This window comes from Trachurus japonicus, chromosome 16 (genome assembly GCF_045865225.1).
Source record: "Trachurus japonicus isolate A0001 chromosome 16, Traja_1.0".
Lineage (NCBI taxonomy): Eukaryota > Metazoa > Chordata > Actinopteri > Carangiformes > Carangidae > Trachurus > Trachurus japonicus.
The window spans coordinates 6150878-6171984 of NC_140922.1; the positions used below are offsets into that span (position 1 = coordinate 6150878).

The 21107-nt window shown below is 41.9% G+C and overlaps 1 protein-coding gene across 1 annotated transcript in view; it reads left to right on the plus strand.

The window, feature by feature from the left end:
* The window catches only part of znf385d (zinc finger protein 385D), a 101604-nt gene that overhangs the window by 63297 nt on the left and 17200 nt on the right, over positions 1–21107 (plus strand). The window contains exons 5-6 of the mRNA XM_085803545.1: positions 13319–13672; positions 17969–18150. Coding sequence (XP_085659671.1) covers positions 13319–13672; positions 17969–18150 — 536 coding nt within the window. The remainder of the gene's footprint in view (positions 1–13318; positions 13673–17968; positions 18151–21107) is intronic.

The window sequence follows — 21107 nt, forward strand, 5'->3', positions numbered from 1 at the left end:
CTTTATATTTTTTGTTGGCTTTATATGAGGATACATGGTAAGATAAATCAGCAGGAATTCCCAGATGTTTCAAGAGAGCTGAGATTGGTGTGTCTAATTGATGACATAACTGTTATTATAATAAATGTATAGTAATGTGCAGTGTTCATTTAATGTCAAATTTGAAAGCTTAGAATTTCTTCTTTAAGACAATGTTGAGCAATTTTTTGAAAGGTTTTATGAAATAAAAATGACAAGATTTAGAAATGAGAGCAGGAGGAAGTAGACACCAGGTTGCATTAATTCCAACTCTTAACTTACAATTAATAAGATACAATTTAATTTAGCATTTAAATAATACAAAGCAACTATTTAGACTCCTGCACATCCAAATCAAAGCTGGTACAGGTTTGTATTCAACTAATAGGCAAATCATTAGCTTCTTCCTTTAACCAAAAATGTTATTTATTTGACATGATATATGGTCTTTTTTATTTATCCCAGCCATTTTTCTTCCTCGACAAAAGCTCATGCAGATCAGTTGTTTTGTTGACATGCAGCAGTACTCAGAAGCTATAAATCGACTCCAGTGGAAACCAGTGGAATTTAGAAGACATTTAAAGTTCAATTACTAAACAGTACATTTTGACATTACATTTTTTATAGTACAAAATTAATATTCACTGTAAATTATCTGTTGTGCAGACAAAATATTCTCCAGTCTAAACTGAAAACAAGCTATGTAAAGTGAGAACATGAAAACACTGAACATTTCTTTCCCAGTATGATGAAAACAAAACTCACTAATGTGAATGGACTAAATGCAAAGAACATGAACGCATCGTGGAGAATTTATCATCCGCATTCTTTACTTCATCATTGAACTTTGTGTGTGTGTCCTGAGATGGATGAACAGCTGGACACGGGGAGATAGTATAGATTAGCAGGGTGACTCAGCGGCCGCCTGTCAAGTTTTCTAGCATGTGTGTGTGTGTGTGTGTTTGTGTTTGTGTGTCCTCATACCCAGCGCCAGGGAAAGAGTGGAGGTAGAGCGAGAAAGGCAAAGAAGGAGAGAGAGAGAAATGCCCAGAGCACAGCCCGCCATCTCTCAGTTCCAGTCCAGTGCCTGAGGAAATGTACCCTGATATTAGCTATTAAAGAGCAGATTGTCAGGGGAGCCATGCCAGCACTGACAGCAGCTGTACAATGGAGCAGGCTGCTGGGAGGCAGGAGGCTAGCTCAGGCTTTTTCCATCCGCACTCTCCTTTCTCAAGTCCCCGTCGGCAGCTGATGCCCTCCCCCAACCCTCCTCCCCTCCCCTACCCCCATCCAGAAAACTGCCCATGTGTCTAAGTCTCCGTACGTAAGCACTGGGTTGGAAAAAAGCCCTAACGGACCGACGTCAGAGAGACAGCAACAAAACCTGATGAGTGTGTGATTAGATTGGCTCCGTACCTGCACAGCGCCGCAAATGTTCTCATTTGTGGGGATTTTGTATGGTGATGTGTTACCGCAGAAACTTCCCCAACAGAAATTAGGCGCGGACCATTTGCTCTCGGATGAAATTGAAGAGAGATAAATCAGTGTGAATTCAAATCAATGACTCCCGCTGCTGTTAAATATCTGAGATAATGTCCCCCCCTTTTTTTTTAACCCCCTCCCCCCTTTCAACAAAAAAGATGATTGCAAGCGTTGATGCACGCTTATTTGTGAATGCAAATTTTTCACCTTATCAATCTTTTATTCCAGGAATAGTCAACCGTGACGCTTCTCATTTACCCACTTTGAATACTGACGAGAAGGAGAAGGGGGAGGGAAAATCATAAATGTCGAATGAAATTTGACAGAGCTCAAGAGCCATGAGGGATTTCTGTCCTTTAAGTTGTGACAGCATATAATAAGGCCCAATCATTTTAATTAAAGAGCTTAATCCAGCTTCACTGAGAAAGGTAATCAGATCTCCGGGGAGCTCTGTGATTGCCTGAAAGCCTAAGTAGAGTGGAAGGATTTCAGAGGGCCGTCTCTCCTCTATCGCCAAAGCAAATCTCAGGGGGGTTTGGGGGGGGGGGGGAGTTGGGAGAGGCTGAGGTACAAATGGAGGGAAGAAAAGAAGTGGTGTCCTGTCTCGAAGGGTTGCAGCACCTGTCCTGATCTCCCGTCCTCTCGGCTCTCTTCGTCTTTGTTGCCTTCACCACTCCCACCCTCTCAATTTCTCTGGCTATAATTGTGTTCCATACTCGATTACTCTCTTTTAATGTTATCTCGTTCCTCTCACCTTCTCACGTCCCCTCCCCCCTCCACTTTCTCTCTCTCTCCCTCCCTCTCTTTCTTTCACACACTTGATTTTCCTCTTTTTTATGGCTCAGTGTTTGCTTACTTTTCCAGTTTCACTTTCATTTAACTTTTCACTTTCTTTCTCTTGCAGATCTCTCCTCTTTTGTTCTTGTTTTGTACCATTCTCTTTTTTTTTACCTGGCCTCAATCCCTCTATCTCTTTCTTTGTCTCTCTCCTCCTACTCTGCTGTCGGGCCCCCGCTCGCCCATACCAACTTTAGATTGATCACAGTCATTACCTCCATTAATGAGAGGGGATTGAGTTCTTAACTGGGCCTTGCAGAGCCAGTTAGGTCACAGTGACTGGGGATATGGATTACTGGAGGCTTCCCAGAGTGCAGGCGTCCTAGGCCAGCCAAAATACACCTTAATCACCTGCCCTTCCAACAGAAAATGGCTCTTTAATGACACAGTGGTAGATGGTTTCACCCCCAACACAAGGGCAAATACATGCATGACTTAACATGGGATGGCCTTACCAACCAGGCTCTGTAACAAGTAGACTGATTAAGGTAGAACTCTTCTTGTCCTTGCTTATTATTACTCGCATTTCTAACATTAACATCATTAGTCCACATTCAGGGATTTAACAGGTATCAGCTTTGACTTTTATAGCCCTTAAACTCTATTACATGTTGGAAAATACATTTCAGACTAAACTCCCAGTACTTCTGCTTAGCCAAATATCTCCAGAAAGAGAGAGACCTGAAAACAAATAACTGACACAGCATAGTGAGCCGGTATAAACAGGAAGCATTGTGTACTCCGCAGTTGATTGGTTGGAAGAAAATACTACAAATATACATCAGCTGTGCTGTTAAAATGCAGAATCAATTCCTCAACCGCTTCTTGCAAAACCAGCAAGGTCGGTTACAGAGGTCAAAGCAACATGGATCAGGTGTAGGCAGATCATGGACCAATCAGGGAGTGACCATGGATGTCTACATCATAGTTTCCAAAGGGTGTTTTCAAACTACGTAAAACGGGAAGAAATATATATTTACTACGTTTTAGTGGTGTGGATGTAGCCTTTATAGGAGTTCAAGCACTGACAGCTGTTATCAAGTAGTTAGCATTTAAGTGGCTTGAAAATAGCTGGGATTTTTCAAGGTATGCAGTATTAATTCCTGTATTTATGGAGCTTTAGTGGCTTGACAGCATATTCTCTGTATAAATACACTGGTGACTTGTCATTTGATCGAAAATTGCTATGAGTGTCTTGGGAGCAGTGCACTTGCTAAACTTGCTAGCTAGCCACAGTATCAAAGTGACATGTTCTTGCCAACTGACTGTATGACTGTACTATAGGCACAGGAAAATTGCCCTGTCATTCCTCCACGCAACATAGCAGAGGTCTTACTGAGCTCAGATACCATAGCAACAGGAATATGAAATGATTTCACTGCGGTAATTACATGGTTAGCACTTAGGAGCAAACAAGAAAGTCACCTTTTGGAGTAAATGGTGAGAGCTAGACAGGGGTATTAATAGAGGTGATATAACTTTCATATATTTCAATAAGTGTTGGCTAAGAACCAGCAGGTGATTAGCGTAGCTTAAAGAGCAACTAAACCCCTAAACCACTTTTTTCTGCTGAAAACAAATATATTTGGGTCTAAGGTAGTGTTGTCAGTTGATTCTGGTCCAACTTTTGACATTTTAGTCAAAATATTTCAATTTGGTGTATTTTGTAGTAAAAATGTAGAGTGACTGCCCTCTATGGGTTGAAACACGGCTATTACAATCGAATTTTTCTATTGGCTGAGATGGAGGCAGATGACGTTTTGGAGGCAGCTTTTGTCACCGGCCACGAGCTCCCCGACCAATCAGCACCGGCTGCTGCCTGCCGCTAACGGTTGCTAGGCACTCTAGCTGCTCTGCTGCGGCTAACAGCTGCTAACAGCTGCCTGAATGGGAATCGTTAGTGCGGCCGGCGCTAACGAGCCGTTAACGAGTTAACGAGCCGGCGGATCAGCTGTAGATGCTGTGTCACGGCTCTGGCGTCCTCTCCTAGTAGTGTCCACGCTACTAGTGCTGTTAGAGTAGCTCGTTAGTAGCTTGTTAGCGCTAGCAGAAGTGTCGATGTGTGTTTATTACTTTTTTTTCTCTTTTGTGTGATTTCGCGGGTGTGAATGGGGCGCAGGGGGAGGGGGGATCGGAGAGTGCTCCTGGAGTCCCGCCCATAATCAAGGCATTTTTTGAATTTCAAGCTTAGAGCACGTCATCCAAAACTGAGGGGTTTAGTTCCCCTTTAACAAAAAGACTGGAATCAGGGTAAAATGGCTAGTTGGGCTGAATCTGTATGTAGCTTTTTTTGAGGAGATAGGCTACTAATGAGTATTGCTACTACAGTTTTGCTTTAGACCCAAATTTAGTGTGACCAAATACATTTCACAAAACAAACCAAGCGATAATGACCATGAGCTGTAGTTGAAAGCTGACCTTGAGGTAACAGAAGGGCAAGAAGTCAAAGAAATGTTTTGCAGGTGAAGGATAAAATTTCATGCTTAGTATTGGATCTGCTGGATGGTGTGTGTTTCCTCTCTTGGAAGCTAACTGTTTCCCCTCTTTCCAGTCTGTGCTTCGTCAGGCCAAACAAATCATGGACCAATCTCTCCACTGAATTCACAAAGATGAAATTGATATCGATCTTCACGCTCCAGGTATCAGAGCAAACAAGCAGATTGCCAAAGTCTTGGAGTGTTCCTCAATAATAAAGCTCCAGGCGGCGTTTCCCAATAAGAATGTGTCAATTACTCTCCCCAGTTGATGTTACACAACAATGTAAGATAGAACAGTCATTGAGATGCTGTTGTATTTGCTGTTCCAAACAGTGGGTCAATTTTGCCTTCGTCTTTGCCAGAGAAACAAGATCTCTAGAGAGAAATTGATGCAGATTAGGTTTCCCTGCTGTTGATAAATGCAGGACAGAAAACCTAAACAAAAAGCAATCTGTGGGACTCTGATAATAAAACACCACAGCGAAAAACTTGGCACCAAAAAAAGATTTCTTCACCGAGACCACAGAATCTTGATTACCGCCTCTGAGAGTGCTTTTTTGTTTCAGTTTCCCCTGTGGTGGGAACTCTCATGCAACTTTTACCTGCCCCTCTCCTCTCCGGACCCCCACTCACTCTGGCGGCCGTGCCGTTGAAAAGCTGCCCAGAGAAGCAGGTGTGATGGCAGCCTTTTGGTGGCTGGTGAGCGTGGCGACATCAAGTGAGTTAATCGCTGTGATTTCAGGTTGTTTTGATGCTTGGCACAACGGAGTGGACCGGGAGTAGGTGGTGGTTAATTGCGGGGAGGTCACCGCTGCTCGGCTCGTGGCACAAACATTATTCATCAGAAGCGACAAGGTCAGACGCATCATAAACAGTTCACAGATTAATTATTGTTCTTGTGGTAATGGCCTGGGCTTGATGGAACATGGTAATGTAACGTTACACTTAGGTCAGTGATGGCTGTCATATCAATTTAGTTGAACATCTGTAATGTGAAAATGCATTTAAAGGTCCCATTTTGTATGAAGAGAGATTTCCATGTCTGTTTTGATTCTGAACCAAGTTCCTAGTTCCATATTAACACTGAAAATATCAAAGCCTCAGTTCACAGAGAAAGTCCACACAGCCTATTGTTCAGACACTGAGCATTAAAACCAGCCGTCAGGGCTTCTGCGACTTTGTGATGTCACAAAAAAGCAGTCATAGCTCCCAGCCAGAGCGATAGATATAACAGAGTGGCGACAGCCTTTGATGTCGCCGCCAGCGCGGTCACGTGGTTCATGTAGCTCCCAATAGTTCCAAACGAGGCTGCCGCTGTCATGTTCTGCTATGGGACAGACAGCACTGAGCTTGCTTTTGGACGGTAAATATTAAAAAATAAACCGTACAAAGGTATATTTACAACTGTTATGAATTACTGTATGTACATCAATGTCAGTTTTCAAACAAAAGGCAAAATCTTCTTGCTTCAAGGTTTTATTTGTCACTCTAAAGTGAAGATTAGCCTGCCTACAGTAAAAATGGCATAAGAAGAGGAGTAAAGCAATATATTAAGCGGGAATATATATATTTAAGCATAAAAGATGTTCAATCAAACCCACACAGTTTGAAACAACGTTCAAAACACACACACAGCCAGTATCACAACTAAATATAAAACCCGCTAGCTTAATGCTAACGTATAATGCAAAACCTCATAGACGGGCTAACAGAAATTAGCATCGATATCGCCATTTTGCGGCAACCGAGCCACAGCAGTAAAGCTGCCAAAACCTGGCTTTAGCGCTGTCAACACGTCACAGTTTTAATATTTTGTTCATGCAAGAAAGTCACCGTTTAATCCGGAGTCTGTGGTCAGTTCATAACGTTTGTTAGGAACTTGCACCGATGTTTGTTCTGGGAGAAGTGCAGAGTCTGTGTGAGCCCCGACCGGGGACGAGGGGAGGCGGCTGTCACAGCAGCAGCAGCCGCTCTACTGAGCTGATCTGCCGGGGCCGACCGTCCGTCCTCCCGTCGGAGAAAACGAGCCAAGTAACGTATCCGCATGCTTTTAGAGGTTTACCGCTGGCTTGTTAAATTATTTTGAAGAGATTAATGTTGGTCTCATTGATGAAATTTAACAACTGTGGCAGTGGCATTAGTTTGTTTGAATGAAAAGTGAGCAGGGCTGCTTCTGGGCTACGGACTGAAATCACCACAGTTACGTAAATAAATAAATGTTTTTCAATGAACCGATCAGTCTAATAATTTTAATTTTGTTAAGTCAACATGGTTACTGTACTTGGGAAAGATTATTACCACTTTATAACTTAAAATTGGTCGGTATTTCGTCAACGTAGCTCAGTAGTTTCTTGCTGTGCAGCCATATAAACAGACGTGGTCCAGCGCCGCGGGAGGAATGTTTGGAACTATTGAGGGCTCCATAACCCGGAAGTCGGCCCGCCATTTTTTACAACGGAGTCCTATGGGAGTGTCGCCACTCTGTTATATCTATCGCTCTGCTCCCAGCCATTTAACAAGCCCCGCCCCCCTGGAACAACTATCCAGCCTCGCAAGATTTGCCTTCTTTTTGTGATTTCCTTTCAATCTGCTTTGAATTCATTCTTTCAACTCTTTGTTGTTGTTTTTCTGTTTTGTTTTTTAGTTAAAACAGCTACAAGTTCCTTTCACTTCATCACAATAATTTAGAAACACTCAACAGCTTTTTATTTTGTTTTGCCTAGAATCTTCAAAGAAATGGGGAGACGTGCTTTTAAGTTTTAAGTACCAACAGACTGTTTGCATAACTCACTCAGATCGATTATTTCTTTTCATGTCTAACAAGACTTCTTTGATTGTTTATCTTAAATCTACCAGTTCTTGTCTCATATTCACCTTTTTCGTTTTCATAACTTATAAGTAGGCCCAGTATTTATTTACTTATTGACAATGTATCTGATTTATTCGTGTGATTTATTTATCTTGAAATAAATAACACAGTCAGCCTGACCTGTTGTTGCCGGAGCTCCAGGGAGGAAATCTAAAACAACATTGAAATTACATTTTATTCTTAACACCACAAATATACAGTATTTTCTTATGGATCAACACCTCCAATGAAATACATGGGAAGAGGAATATAGGAGAATAATGATTTCATGTTTGGTATGTACAGCTGACCTGTGCTAACACAATCCCCGCACATGAAATCTTAATTCACCCAGTTTTCTGGTTCAACTGTCGTTGAACCAGAAGTCGTGTTGCCTTTTTTTTTTTTTTGTATTCTGATGTCTGTGCTTTTGCTAAGTCTCCGAATGACAGTGTTTAGAATATAAGGGCTGGAAGAACTGGGTGGATTTTCTGGCTTTTGCCTTTAGTCTCATTCAGCCTCAACTCAAATTACACAGAACATAAATTACGCACAACTAATAAGTGAAGTCACTGTTCTCCCTTTCTGAGCTGAGTCCACAGACTTTAAATAAATGTTCCAGTCATGGCTTTGAGTGTAACAGCCCAGAATAATGGCCTTTTCTTGCCAGATGTTCTTCTTTAGATGAGTCTATGGGCATCTGCAGCATTTACTGGAATACACACACACACACACACACACACACACACACACACACACACAGGTAGAGGTCATTTCATCATAGGTGCGCCACACTGCACCACCAACGCTCGATCCTCTGTTGCTAATCAATAGGCGCCCTTGCTTAAGGTCATCTGGTCATAGATGGACAAGCTCTGTCGGGGCCGTCAGCAAATGGCATTCAAGAAAGAAAGAGTGAAAAGAGAAACGTCACAGCAGCTGAATGTGGTTTCATTTACCACATCACTATAATCCAGTTAATCATTTAAAATACAAAGACCTAATTTACTTCAAATGAATGTGGAACCTTCAGTGTTGGATTCCTTGACAACCTTCTTCGTGGTGTTGGGAAACAGTATCTCAACAGTCAGTCACTGTCTTTGGGTTCAGCTACCTCGGGGTGTTTGACGATTGAAGGTAAGATGGAGTGTGACACTGACAGGCAGGAATGCAGACTCTGCACTCAGCTGTTGTGATGAAGAAGGAGCCGGTTTTCGTGGCAAAGCTTTTGATGTAATGTCCCAATTCTTGCTTAAAGACAGCGAATGAAGCAAGAGCAAATAGTTTTCACTAAGCGGTGAACCCAGAACCACAGAGAAATTTAAACAATCACAGTACGACTTTGATTCTGCCATTGTTTACACTCTTACATTTGCTCTCAGTTTTTCTGCCACATGAGAGTTTCACTCTGGTAACAATTGTTGAGACTAGAGTGATATAACACACAAAATGAACTCTCCATCCCTCACCACCAAAACCTCCATGTCCTGCTAATGCTAAAATCCAAATGAATATGTTGTGAGAGTGGAGGTCATTGTGGGTTCATAGTGGCGTGATCTCTCTCCTTGGAAACAAAAGCCATACACCATGTCAAACTCGTGCTTTTGGTGCAAAAGTCTGAAAGAAGGGGTGGGGTGGTGTTATGCTGCGTTCAAGACAACTCGGAAGTCGGAAAAAAACGAGCTCCGAGTTGTAAAAAATGAATTGAACGGCGTCAAACTCGGAAATTACAGGTGGGAAACTCAGGTATCATATCAGAGCTCCGACTTTCCGACTTGACGTCACGACAACATCAAAACATGGTGGCCCTCGTCTTAAACGGTTAGGATTGAGACATTTTAAGTTATTTGTTGAGGTTTTAATGCATATTTTTGTTTATTATTGCAGTAGCCTATATGAAATACATTTATATTAAGCTGTGATTATTGTATGGTGTGAAATTGTGTTCCTCGTATGTGACGGAAATAACGTTCAACTGTTATCAAGGCTATAACATTATATGTGCACTCATCTGCAGCGTCTCCTCTCCTCCAAAATAAACATAATTTACTGCTGCATTTATTTTTCCTATTCAGCTATGAGCCACAATACGCCAAACTTCCTTCAGGTATCCATGTTTTTTTTTTTCTTCCGAGTTCCTGCAGCGTGAATGGCAATGATGTCGGAAGTCGGAAATTTCTGAGCTGGGAATTCTGACCTCCAAGTTGTAATGAACGCAGCATTACACTGGACGGAGCCATGTGAGGAGGATCCAGCGTGTGATCAGGATAGCTCCCTGTAGAGGGTCCTCCAGCCATGTCCATGTGAAAGCAGACCCCTGGGACAACCATAGAAGGGACCGTATATATCCCATGTGGCCTGGCAACATCTCATGAAGAGAAGGAAGATGTGGCCCAAGAAAAGGACATATGGGCTAATTTGTTCAACCGACTGCCACTGCAGCTGGGAGAGAAAAGGCAGCTGGGCAGGATGCAGTGTCTTCAGAGTGTAAAAAAAACAAAAAACATTGGACTTGGTGGTTTAGAGTCTAAAAACATAGAGTCATAGGGTGGTGTCTGTTTTGGCTCATTAGTACAATGAGTGTACAGTGTGACCAGTGCATTAGCAGGCTGATTCATCTCACTGTCTGTTTAAACAATTCTCTGGGGTGTCAAATGTTTCTCCTAACTCTTTATTAGTCAGACATTGTGGTTGGCAGATTTGAATTTGACCTTAAAATACCATCATTACAACCACATTTGCTCAAAACTGTAAAGAAAAAGGCTTTTTGTTTTTCATATGATATTGTCACATATAGTCAGAACAAATCCTCCCGGCTTCACCTGACTGCAAGAGCTCCATTCATCTTCCACCTGCTCCTGTTCATTACTCCACAGATACATTCAAAACATGCAGCCAGTTTCACGAAAAGTGCTGCAAATTTCATAGTTGGAGTCAGTCGACTGTAAGAGGGGAGTATTACAACAAGTAGAAATGCGCCTCAAAGCCATTTCAAAGGTTAATGGATTGGATGCTCACAAACACTGAAATACTAAAGGAAAAAAAACTCCCCACAGTGCATACATTTACATACATTTCAGGCATTTAGCTTCTGTCAGTGCAACTGTGAAATAAACCTCAAATCCCCCAGGAACCAATTCAATACCTCAGCTTGAATAAACAGAAGAATCTCGCAGAGCTTCTGGAGAAATACAGTATGTCTAAAGTAAGGGATGTCTGAACTTCTGTCTGTGCAGGTCTTAAAAGGAACATACCTGCTGCTTCAATCGCACATGTATTCTTTTTTAACCTTTGGCAGAAGTGAACTCCATGACAACATAACTCCGGGCAGGTCTGTGGCGCCAGCCAGCAACACCTCCTCCGCTGGGGTAAATAAGGACCATATATAATGGCTCACAAAAATAGCATGACATAATTCAGTATTGATTTGCTCTCCTGGCTGGCTGATCTTCATTTTGTGACACTGGAGTGCAGAGAACTCAGAGGCATTGGCATCGATCAGGTGGCGCCGCCAAAGCAAAATTTCATTTTCGCAAATGTGCCAGCAGTCCTCTGTATTCCAGACACCGACGTGCGGTGTTGTTTTTTAGTCAAATATATCGATCCACCGCCGTCTTTTATTTTTTTCCCCCCTAGAAATATCAGATGGTACTTTGAAAGCACAGCATCTATTTGTATAACATGTTAATGTGATCTCATATATTGACAGTGGATGAGAGGTCCTGATGATTTTGCAGAGCTGTCCATGTCAATAATATAGATTAGTGCATTGTTTGGTACGTGCATGCACAGGATGGTTTATAATCATTTATCTCCTAGTGGCTTTTTATCATCATAAATATGAAGCAGAACTACTTTTCTCCAGTGTAGTCTGAATCAGAGTCTTTTCTCAGTTTAGACATTTGATAGGTTGAATCTGCCTAAATTGAGTTAATACAATAAAAAGTAATTGTGACAAAGTGATTATAACATTTTTTTTCTTTTTGGTTTACTTACAGAATAAGTTGTGAATGTAACAATCAATCCTCCTTTTAAATATTTATTATTAAAACTTTTTATTTTTGACATTTATAAAGACAAGCACAGTTGTCATCTTTTACTTTTGAATAGTATTGGATATATAAAGGATATTTATAGGCTAGCTGTTAAAACAAATCATTCATTCATTCATTCATAATATTTTTTTCATGTAAGTCAATATAATTGAGAGTACAGCCCGTAGGTCATCAGTGCAGCAGCTACTGATGACCCAGATTTACGTTGTTGTACGTACGGTGTTATGCAACATCTCATGGCCATATCAGCAGCAAAGGTAAAGATGTAATATAAATATAAAGAGCGACAAAGTTTGCATGAGGTGCAGGTTGTTGGATTCAGGAATCAAGGAAACACAGAAATATGACACAGGAGAGCAGCGTTTGGCTGTTGTGGCACTACAGTTCAACAAAGTTTAGCACATTGTTATTTTTGTAACAAAAAATGACCAACAAGATATTATAATGTACTCGTCTTCACCCAAATCACAGCCTCTTAAATCTTACCAAATAATGACCTTTTTTACTGTAACCTTGACAACCAAGGTCTGAAAAACATGCTGTTGAAAGGGCATCATTTCATGAGACTCTCCTATCGGTTGTATCAGACGTTTGAAAAAAAAAAAAATCATCTGTATTTTTCACAAAATAATCCAAGTCGCTGTTTCTTATGAGAGTAAATGTTCCTTTAAGTTTAACATGTTTTAGTGGTAAATGGAGAAAAAAATCTATATGAGCTGCAAATAGAGATTTTTTTTTTAAAGGTTTTAGGAATGACCGATGGTTTTTCTCTGTCTTTATAAATCCTTAGTGTGGGATGTTTACAGCCCCCTAGAAAAGCAGGAATAATTTCCTTCAGTTTCAGGGTGTTTTTCTTCGGGCCTCGCTGCTTGCAGATGGTAATGACTGCTTGTGTTGGAGGCTGTGATCTCTTGCACGCTGCATACATTACTGGTTGGTGATGCATCAGGTGATAACGCAGTTTGTGGCATTTCCTGTCTCAATCGGGGCAGGTTTTTTTTTTTGGAGAAGTTATCTTTGTACATTGCCTCCCTGTTTGGTGACAGATGTCTTGTTCACTTAAAATCACCGCACCACAGTCGAGTCGTTTATCCACAACAACTCTGCATGTTTGAGGTCGTTGTGACTTGAGCTGTTGCTTTCTGAGCTGACAGCTCATGGCTCGTCTTTCCCATCCATCAGACGATTGATACGTCGCGCCGACTTCCTAAACAAGTGCCACAAATCCACAAAACACTAACAAATACAGAAATGTGCAGCGGTTCAGACAGAACATAATGGAAATGAGCTGCAAAACAAAAAAGGAGAGAGGACCAAGTTTGACATTTGTTCATGCAACTGTGAAACTGTCAAAATCTCAAACTATTTTCTCATTGCTTCTGATAAAATGTCTTTTACTTGAACACATCACCATTGTTTTATCTTCTCTATATTTACGTAATTGTTCACTAACATGTGCATAAATGGGTGGAAATGAACAGAATACCTGACTTTACTCAACCCAATTCTCACATAACCCCATTGTTTTCTCTCCTGCCACAACACCACAGGTCTGGGTGAAGCCATGTGACTCAAAACAAATGATTTCTTTCTCTCTACAGATGGCATCCCCGGTGCAGCACCTCTATCGCTATCCCCTGTGCTCAGACCGGCACAACCCTTGGCAACCCCTACAATGCCAATGCCGACGCCGATGCCGATGCCGGCGCCCGCGGCCTCGCCGATAGTCCCCAGCAGCACGGCGGCCACAGCCCCAGAGACTACCTCAGCTGCTGGAGGGGACGAGAGGCAATCAAAGCCCAGCGAGCCCTCAGAACCAGACCTGGAGCCGGAGGCCGAACCCGAGGCAGAGACGGATGCAGAGACAGAAGAGGAGAAAGCGCGGCGTCTTTTATACTGCTCGCTCTGCAAGGTGGCGGTCAATTCGGCATCGCAGCTGGAGGCTCACAACAGTGGTAAGCAAATGTAAACATCAGTGGAGTATTTGTAATAATTATGACACAGATCTTTGCACAGGAGACGCGAGAGGCTGTGTGTACTGTGTGTACTGTGGAGGTGACGTGTTTGCTCGCCGGGCTCGTACAGATGTTGTTGTCATCAAACACCATGACTTTAATATGATGATTCAATTCAGCGTGGTGCAATTTCCGTGAAGAATATACCACCAGCTTCGGTTCAGAAATGGTTTTGTGAGTCAATGCTTTTTGTGCAGGAGGTTGTTATCTGCAGAGTCTCTACACAATCACCCAGCAGCACTGTTGAAGTGTTCTTTGTCAACATAGTTGAGTTATTTTGGTTGTCTTAATAAATCATTGTCAGGCCTGAAAAACACCCATTTAAATTTGTTTGGGGAAGGATTTGTCACTGGTTTCAAATGCGCCTTGTATCCAGCTTTGATCAGGTATTGTGCGTTCAAAACAGTGGTGTAGCCAGAAAAAAGACATTGGGTGTGCACCAGCAAAGACTGGGTGTGTCAAATTTATTTTCAACAAACTGAGCGTTACACCTCCACAAACATTCAAAAGAATGTATCTCTCTCTCCATTCCAACATTATTAACAGTACAAAACATATCCACACGTTGTGTGCGTTCTCATCAGTATAACAAACCATGTGTTATTCGCTCTCAACAAGCCATAGGCCTTTAACTAGCATCAGACACAGACTACACATAATAACTTGGGCTTAACAGTTCATCATTTTGGCAAGCCTATATGATCATACTTATCTTCTAATCTATATGCAACGCTGAGTAAAATACTGCTTAGTAACTGCTCTTATAGATAGCAGGTCTAAACATTCACACACATGGGTGGGACACTCAGGCCACACTCAGATCTAAACACCCTGACCAGAGGGATCACAGACGGAGTGAAGGCAGCGGTGACGTCTCTCAGTCCCGGTCCCAGAGCTGAGCAGCCAGGTGGGAGAGGGAGGAGAGGAGAGGAGAGGAGAGGAGAGGAGAGGAGAGGAGAGAAGAGGAGAGGAGAGGAGAGGAGAGGAGAGGAGAGGAGAGGAGAGGAGAGGAGAGGAGAGGAGCGCACCGGAGGAGAGAGGCTGCGTGCGTAACGGCGCTTAACAGACTTTTGATCGCATGATCAACAAAGCTTCTTTTTTTTTTAAGTATATTTTTTGGCTTTTTTCATGCCTTTATTTGACAGTACAGTCGAGAGAGACAGGAAATGGGGAGGCAGAGAGAGGCGTCACTCGGCGCTCCATCAACAAGGCTATTTAACCATCTGAACACAACTATTGGGCTCATCATTAATCACATATGATTATGTAACAGCTTGGCCTGATGGTTTTATATCGCAAAGCAGCAGAGGACAACGATGTTGCTGCTTACCTGTGCGCACTGCGCATTCAAAGGGCAAGATGGCGTGGCCTGGCCTTGAACGCGTTTATTATTTCATCAGAATCCAGTTTCTCCGCGGGCTCTTTTTCAAACATGAGCAACCAGACAAGTCAGTAGGTTGCCAGGTGCAGGTGTCGCAACCTATCGCCTGACGGCAATTTTTACAAATTGATTGACTGATCGATAACATGTTAGTAAGACTATAACAAAAACAAAAAAGGTTTTGGGGTGTGCCAGCTGCCTCTGTGGGTGGCACTGGAACACCCTGGCACACCCGTGGCTACGCCATTGGTTCAAAACTAAAGATTATATTCTGAATCACTTAGTTTGCCAAATTTCCAACACGTTGTTTACGCACACACACGATACACTGAGCCATGAGTGTGTTCAGTCTGAGCTACTACTACTTACTGCAAGACTGAGCAAGAGAGCAGAGTCAGAGGAGACGGGACCAACAGGATCACCAGGACAACAAGCTGTTGTGGTGTTACTTGTGCAAATGTGTTGAAGGAAAGAAGCTCCTTAGCAGGTCTTCCTTCCATTGGTATCCGACCTTAAACATAGTGTTACACAGTCGGCATGTGTGATGTCCGAGAGTGAACCATAATTGTGTATGATTGTGCTTATTTCTTGGGAAATGATGAACTGGAGGTGTGTTTTATCAGCGATGTTTGGTCTGGTGAGAGTGAACAAAGCTCACACTCCAGAAGGAGGCAGTAGTGCAACAAACAGCACAAAAAAACACTAGAAGAAGAACTCAGTTTTGGCCCTACAGCTTTACACAGGTCTTGATGACCCAACACTGCTGCCCAATGACACGGCGTCGCCACATGGCACCAGCTGTCTATGGTGCATGTTCTACTAAAATAAGTTGTTAAGTACGGTTTGGTGATTTATGAACATCAGAAATGCAGTCATGATACTGCATACTTAAAATTACAAATTATTTTCATCATGTACTGTTCTATGAAATTAACTTTATAGTAACATTATGCAAATAGTTAAATTAATAGCTATATACAGGGCTCTAAATGAACACCGGCCAACCCGCCAAATGCGGGTTAAAATTCACTTTGGCGCGTATCAATAAAAAGAGGTAACTGTCTAGCCTATCGTTCAGAGCCATTCTCTCTAAAGCTCCGTCCCTCGGTTCATTTCCCATGAACACTGTGCTATGACGTAGCCTATACGCTCATTGGCTGCGGACTTACTTCACGCTGTGCCGCACAGCGTTTGCCTGGGTAGACGAGGAATACTGTGATGAAGAGACGAGCCGAGCGGAACAAATTTAAAAGAAAAGAACTTAAAACATGTGGCGATGGTTGGGACAAACCAGAGAAGAGAAGCTTAGTGAGAAGAGTGGGTCAGGAGAGGAGGATATTGAGGACAGGGAAAAATAAACCCAAAAATATATATATATATATATAAAATGCGTTCAGTGACATTCATAATCTGTCTTATTTTCAATGGAAAAAAATGGCTAGTGGACATTGGCTGGTGATCAAAAAAGTTAATTTAGAGCCCTGGCTATATAAGATCAAAATATGTGGGTTTTTAGTGCAGATGACTGGATCACCCACCTTACTGCAGCCAGAGTCAGAGAGAGTGGACCAAAGCAAGATGGCCGTCCGTAAGCTACGTCTGTGTGTAGTCCAGTCGACCCCATGTGTGAAGTCACATTACTAAAGAATTTGAAACAACACATTGAGTTGAAACATCCAACTAGTCCATCACTAAATATCTGCGAGTGGATGTCGATCGGTACAGTCGAGAGCTTGGTTTTTTTGCATTTCACTGCACTGTTTTTTAACCTTGGTTTTAGCTTTGCATGTGACCAATAAACTTATCTATCTATCACAAAAAATGATCAAGAAACGCTCAGACCATGAACAAAGAGCTGCAGAGTTCCTCCTCCACAGTGCACAAAACATTAACTCACATTGTTTCCTCATCTTTTAAAAGCCATCTCTTTCTCTGGCTCTGTAGAAGTAAACAGGAATTCATGCGGTTTGAGAAGTAGCTGTGATTTCATACTGTGAGCTGATGAGATTGTGAACCATGAATGGACTTCATGAATGGAGTTCATATACTTTCATGATCTGAACCTCAAGTTTTCTCTAGAAATGTGTGAACTTGCACAACATAACTTATAACACCATAACCACAGGTTTCTTTACAGTTAGTGTTACGCTCCAGCCCAGAGAATACAGACCGGTCATCTGAAAGTCACTAGATCCAGGGTGGCGTAGTCCCCCGCAGGGCAGTGTGTGTTTTTTAAATCTTCATTAGAGACAGTGTTAAAGTTTTTAAAGTCGATGCCAAATAATCCATCTGTGGGATAGCTTCGAAATTCACAAAAGGCAAAGTATCAGACGGCGAGTGACGACTGGCCCGGGGAGTGAGCTGCAGAAACCTACTGTGAGACCTGTGGTGCTGACAGCTGACTGTGCTATAACTGGCTCATTAATATACCAGTATGGGTCACTGGTTCCATCCTTGAGAGCCTGCTCTAGTGGTTATTTTTCCATGCAATTGCATCATGAATTATTTGTAGCTTTTTAAGCCTATTTGTTGTATTTGTCTTGTTATACGATATTGTTTATTTCCCCTGACGTTTCATGACTGTATCAGGAGAGTTGGGGATTGTTTTCACTGGTCTGAGTCAAAAGTCTGAGATCGTTAATTCCCAGTCCGTCCCTTCACTCCAGACATGACACAACTCAAGACAAATGCACCAGTTTAACATGCTATGTGATCAGGATTGTTTTGTTTGGACAATTTCTTACATTTCCCAGGGCAGAAAAGCCTCTGGGCTCTAATCTCACTTTCCCTCAAGCAGTATGTGTGGCCTACGTTTTCACACTAGCGATACTAACGGTCTTTTTCTGGATCCACAGGTACCAAGCACAAGACGATGCTTGAGGCCAGGAGCGGCGTGGGCTCCATCAAGTCCTTTCCCCGGCCGGGAGTCAAAAGCAAACTGGCTCCAACCACCAAATCGGCAACGGGCCTGCAGAACAAAACATTTTACTGTGAGACATGTGATGTGCACGTCAACTCAGAGACTCAGCTAAAACAGGTGAGAGGGAGAGAAACTGAATCACATTTCACCACACATGAACCAACAGGAAGAAAACACTTTTATGCACGTATGTTGAAATGGAGCTGCAACACGAGATAACATTGAGTTAATTAGTAGGCTTAGTGAAGTTATGTCCATTTATAATTGTGGCTGACTTATCAATTAACTTTCTAAAGCATAGATGTTTGATCTTACACCAAGTAAACAACAGTAAGGTGCTCAATCTTGCTAGCATTAGCTAACAAGCTGACACTAACTGATCCTCCTTATGTGGCCTGATGATTCACTTGGAAACAAGAACCTCAAAGGATGTTAAATGTGCCAATGGCATTGTGCTAAAAGCTCAAGTTAAATTTTAATCTTGCATCCACATCAGTTGTTGTTCAATGTAGCTTAGACCAGCAGTTTCCAAATGATTTCGGACGTGACCCCTCTACTTCCCAACCTAGCTGACACACCCTCAGTGCCCGACACATTAAAAGAAAAAGGGCAAAATCTATCTATAGCCACATTTGAGGCATCAACACACACACACACAACAGAATGTGCAATAACAGACCTATTGAACTCTCAAATCGAAAAAGTGGGGACTGGGGAGAATGTGAAAGCAAACAGTATGCTTGCCGAGCAAGCCCACAATTAACCATCCTACAGGCTACCGATTAAAGCAATATATAACAACAGTCATTTCAATCAAATTGCAACAATCCACCACACAAAGAACAAATGAGAACGACATGCATAGGCATATTTAGGCCGCTGGCAGGAAGTCAAGCGCATTCTGGGTGCTTTTTTTTTCTTTTCATTATAATGATTTATTAAAACGTTTTTGATTACAAATGAGTTTACAAATGATTTTCTTCAATTATAGTATTTACACTGTTATTTATTTATTAGTAAAGTATACAGTAACACCATAGTGCTGCCATTACCCTTCTCTCACTCACCCCCTACCAGCAGCTTGCTCACCACTGCCCTAGACAATACATACAGATAGAAAGCTGTGGTTTTGTTCTATTTGTACAGTATTTTACTAACCCTATGTGATTTTGGTTTTTGTAAGTCTAGAAACAATTGGTACCTCTCTCTGAACTATTATAGTGTCTGCTCAATGCTAATCAATGAGTCATCCAAGAAAGGGTTTACAAATACAATACTTTGCTACAGTTAATTAATGGCATAGAAGAATTTTCTTCATTTATCATTTTGCTTTTAGGTCTTTGGCTCAGCCCAGTTATTTCTATGTGCTTCACAACACTGTTTATCAGGAGAAATCAGGATGAAGGCAGGAAAACACATTTACATGCTCTAAACTCCTGTCTGCTCGGTAATAAGATTTCTGCCTTACCTCCAACCATATTTGGGAACCAAGGACGGCGGGTAGTGCAGAGGATTTAGTTTGATGAGACACTATCTCAATATTTTACAAAGAGTCGACTGTTCATTTTTGAAAACCCTCTTATTTATAGTCGTTTACTGGGGTGTCGGATTTTTCCCTTTTTTGTTGGACTTAACGTGTTTTTTTCTGTGGGTACAAAGATCCACCACTGCTGGTAATGATCTTCTCTTTCATCCTGCCGTGCTGCTGTCACAGCAAAGCTCTCCCTCTCTGAAGTCTTTGTCATGCACATACACTGCTGCAAGAAATCTGGTTAAGCATATAAAGTACATGGCCGAGAAATCAAGTTCCGTCTAGTAGAAATAAAGCTAACTGAGTGTTTTCTAATCCCTCGCCACGAATAAAGGAGAAGTGTTTCTCGTTTACACGACGTTACAGAGACCAGGTTAGTTTGGAAAGCTGACAACAATCTGATCTCTGAGGGATATTTTACTCAGTGAGGCCTGGCGAAAGCCTCTACTCAGGAATGCATATCTTCGTTGTAGCTTTGGGGAACTCCACAAATCTTCTTTTTTTCCCCCTTGTAGCTACTGATCATTCTGTCATGGGGGGAATTTCATCTACAACACCTGAAAACCACTCAGTTTTGTTTGAGCCAACCTTGAGAGTTCTCACTGAGAATAGACAGGCTTTGTATGAATTTTTCATGGGGGGGACTTTTACCGTGTACTTCTGAATAACGGAGATCCTCTGTGAAAAGAATCCAGCGTGACAAATTTCAGCTACAGCTTGAGACCAGAAGAAAAGTGTGATTGTTAAATCCACTGTGAGAAGTTGTGAAATTTAGCCTCAGCCAAAAATATGCCTTTTGTTCTCCGAGTGTGCTCACGCTGAATTATTTATCGGCTCCGAGTATTTTCATATATGTCACTCCACTTTCTAATATTTCACAGTCTTATTCATAGCCACCAGCCATCACGTTTAGTTTTTTTATATCAGAGCTTCAAATTATATTTTGTATCCATTCTTAACATGACAAACTGTATTTAACATGGGAACCCAATGTTTCTTTTGGTAAATGTCGTCTGTACTGCACAACTGCAGTCATTTTCACCATAGGGGGGCTCCAGTCACAATGAAACCTTTAAAGCTGTAATCCTTTTTCACCCTGAGACAGGTGGTGTATTTTTAGTCCCTCACCCTCCCTCCCTGTTGGTCCGGTTCCCACCTCAGCACATGATAAGCTATCTCCCCTGAAATGGCATTGCGCCTGAGGCTGAAGTGACTAGCATCCATAAAGCATCACAGCGCATACCTGGTCATATTTCAACAAAATTTCAACAAAAAAAAACAACAATAAAGACTTTCACACACTGGCTCTCATCCAGAACTAATACAGGATGTCACAAAACTGGATTTGAGTATTCAAAGGTCCAAAAGGCTTTCCCCTTGACTAAATAATCCTCTAGGAGATAAATAAACACGCTGGATTAAGAGCTGTAAATGTCAAAAACTTTGACACTTTGGTGATAAATCACAGGGGACCTTAAATAAGAGCCAGAATACAACCATTTATCTTGAGGTTTCTTTTAAAAATGTCAACAGGTGAAGTCCC